General features: G+C 34.3%; 1 protein-coding gene across 1 annotated transcript; it reads left to right on the forward strand. All coding sequences in view use genetic code 11, as the record gives it.

The window, feature by feature from the left end:
- Nucleotides 1–233: 233 nt before the first annotated feature.
- Nucleotides 234–866, forward strand: EGR_10116 (hypothetical protein; the record flags this gene model as incomplete). The annotated part of the gene is made up of 2 exons (XM_024499365.1): nt 234–332; nt 669–866. 2 exons carry the CDS (start codon nt 234–236, stop codon nt 864–866), a joined length of 297 nt encoding a protein of 98 aa, XP_024346216.1.
- Nucleotides 867–2207: the final 1341 nt, after the last annotated feature.

Here is a 2207-nt window from a genome sequence, read left to right on the forward strand (position 1 = left end):
TTATTAATCAAGAATACTTAAGATTAATTTTAAACATGACATTTCGTATAGATATCTATTGCAAAGCATCAATCATTACGATCCACCTCTTGTAAATCTATCCTTGATTTAGCTCCCTCTATCATTCAAGTCAAGTTTTTAGCATAATCTATTGCAGTATGCTTACATTTTTCGATACGATTAGATGCTTATGATGCAAAAAAAACAGGTAACTCGACATATATGATTGAGTCATGATGCTATTCCAATGCTCCACTGAACATCTTAAAGATATATGCAAATTTTTACTTTTATTTTGTGGAAAGAATTTGTTCTTACTTTATTTTGCTCTGGTAAGACCTGTGCTGAAAGTGAAATATCCCACATGAATCAGCGGGGGTGTGAGTTGATTGCAAAGCTCTAAAATGATCGGATGGACAGTGCTCTGCTCGCTCACTATAGCGATGAGTACTGCCTTTAAGGTGGGAGTAATTAAGTAGCAAGTTAATGGGGAATATAGATGTTATTTCTGAAATTATTTCTCGGCTCAATTTTGCCCTAAATTTGGTTTGCAAATGCGTATGATGAGGTGTCAAAATAAAGGATCTATATCCATTTGTAGTTATTTATCAAAGGCGCCAACACTTAAGTTCTGCGCATTGACAGTTTAAATAAATACGGATATGTAGAAAATAGGCCAAATCAAGTACAACTTTGCATTTTTCAAAGGAATTAGAAATTTAGCAAATGCTGTCTACTTGTATTATTTAGGTACCGTGAAGACATTGACATATTCTTTGAATTCGCCTGGGGTATGTATCTGCTATCGAGTTGATCCGATTCCATGCTTTATGCAGTTGAATAACAGTTTCACAAATGAAAAATAATGCCATTTTCTAATTTGTCATTCGACTACTAACATACCAATCTAAAATTTTAAAAGGCAATCCGTTAAATTTAAATGACAGTGATTGCAGTTAATGAAGCAATTTAATCGCAATGAAATTTCCTTTTTAATGCTGATAGTTTTAGAAATTACTCAGGTGACATCTTGGGCTGAATAACCTATCAAGTAGTGTTGTCTGTAGAACCTCACTTCTTGAATATTTAGCAAGCGGAAAATTTGTACTAATTACTGCTGATATCCGTGAAATTTATAAATTTGATATTTAAAGGGTTCTAGCACACTTTACCTACGCCGCATTATCTAAAGTGGATTTGCTTTTAATAACTGTGTCAGCACCGTCTTTGACTCTCCACAATTAAAAAATATTAACTAACTAGAAGAGAAATGACAGGATTTTGCCATTGAATTGAAATGAAGTGATCATTCATGCATATTTGTTGCTACATTTTTGCCGTATATATATATCACACTAACTTTAATGTAATATCGTCATTAGAACGTTTTTATTAACGGTTAACCCATGAAGGAAGTAATGCATAATCGGCGTAACTATCGTGTAAGGGAGGAAGAAAACGATGATTTGCCTTACCAACTGCTTCGAATTGTAGCGAATTCTTCATCACAGTGATACGATAGGGAATCAGCATAACTTTAAACATTATCGTGGTTGTTTTAAGGCAGCATTCCCAATAACATGGCATGATGTCTTAACAAATTGTTGAAAGTGCCATAACGGGCAAATAAATGTTTCATTTTGGTTGGAAACCTGTGCGAGCTCTAATCACCTTTAAGGGTTTTGCTGGTAAGGCTATGAAACCAATTAATTTAACTCTATGTAAGGGTGATTTCACACGTTAAAACGGATAGTAGGGATACTTTCCTGCTCATATCAATTCGTCGACTCTTACAGTTAACAGTAGGACAAGTCTACGAGCTATTCAGATTTTGCAAAATGGATATTCTAAGTGTACGTGCAACCACTTAGTACTGCCCAAATTTGTCGCCTTCGCGGCTAAGGATTTTGTAATCATCATGAACAAACTTCGAAAACAATCCGCCAAGTAAACCTGCAATTCATGTTTTCAATGAGTACAAAAGAAAAGAGTTGCTTATTGTGCATGCGAGTATCAATAGAATGAGGACATAGGTATAATATTAACTTTTATTTGTAACATATGATAAGCCGGTCTTGCAAGTGTTCAAAATCTAAACCATAAAGTCTAGGAAAATATATTTGTGGAATGTTAATCATGCATACAAAGATCAGTGCAGGAAAGTAGTCTAAGTAGGTGTGCAAATTTAGAGTTGAATTGTTTTTATC

Source organism: Echinococcus granulosus (genome assembly GCF_000524195.1).
Source record: "Echinococcus granulosus chromosome Unknown EG_S00191, whole genome shotgun sequence".
Taxonomy (NCBI): domain Eukaryota; kingdom Metazoa; phylum Platyhelminthes; class Cestoda; order Cyclophyllidea; family Taeniidae; genus Echinococcus; species Echinococcus granulosus.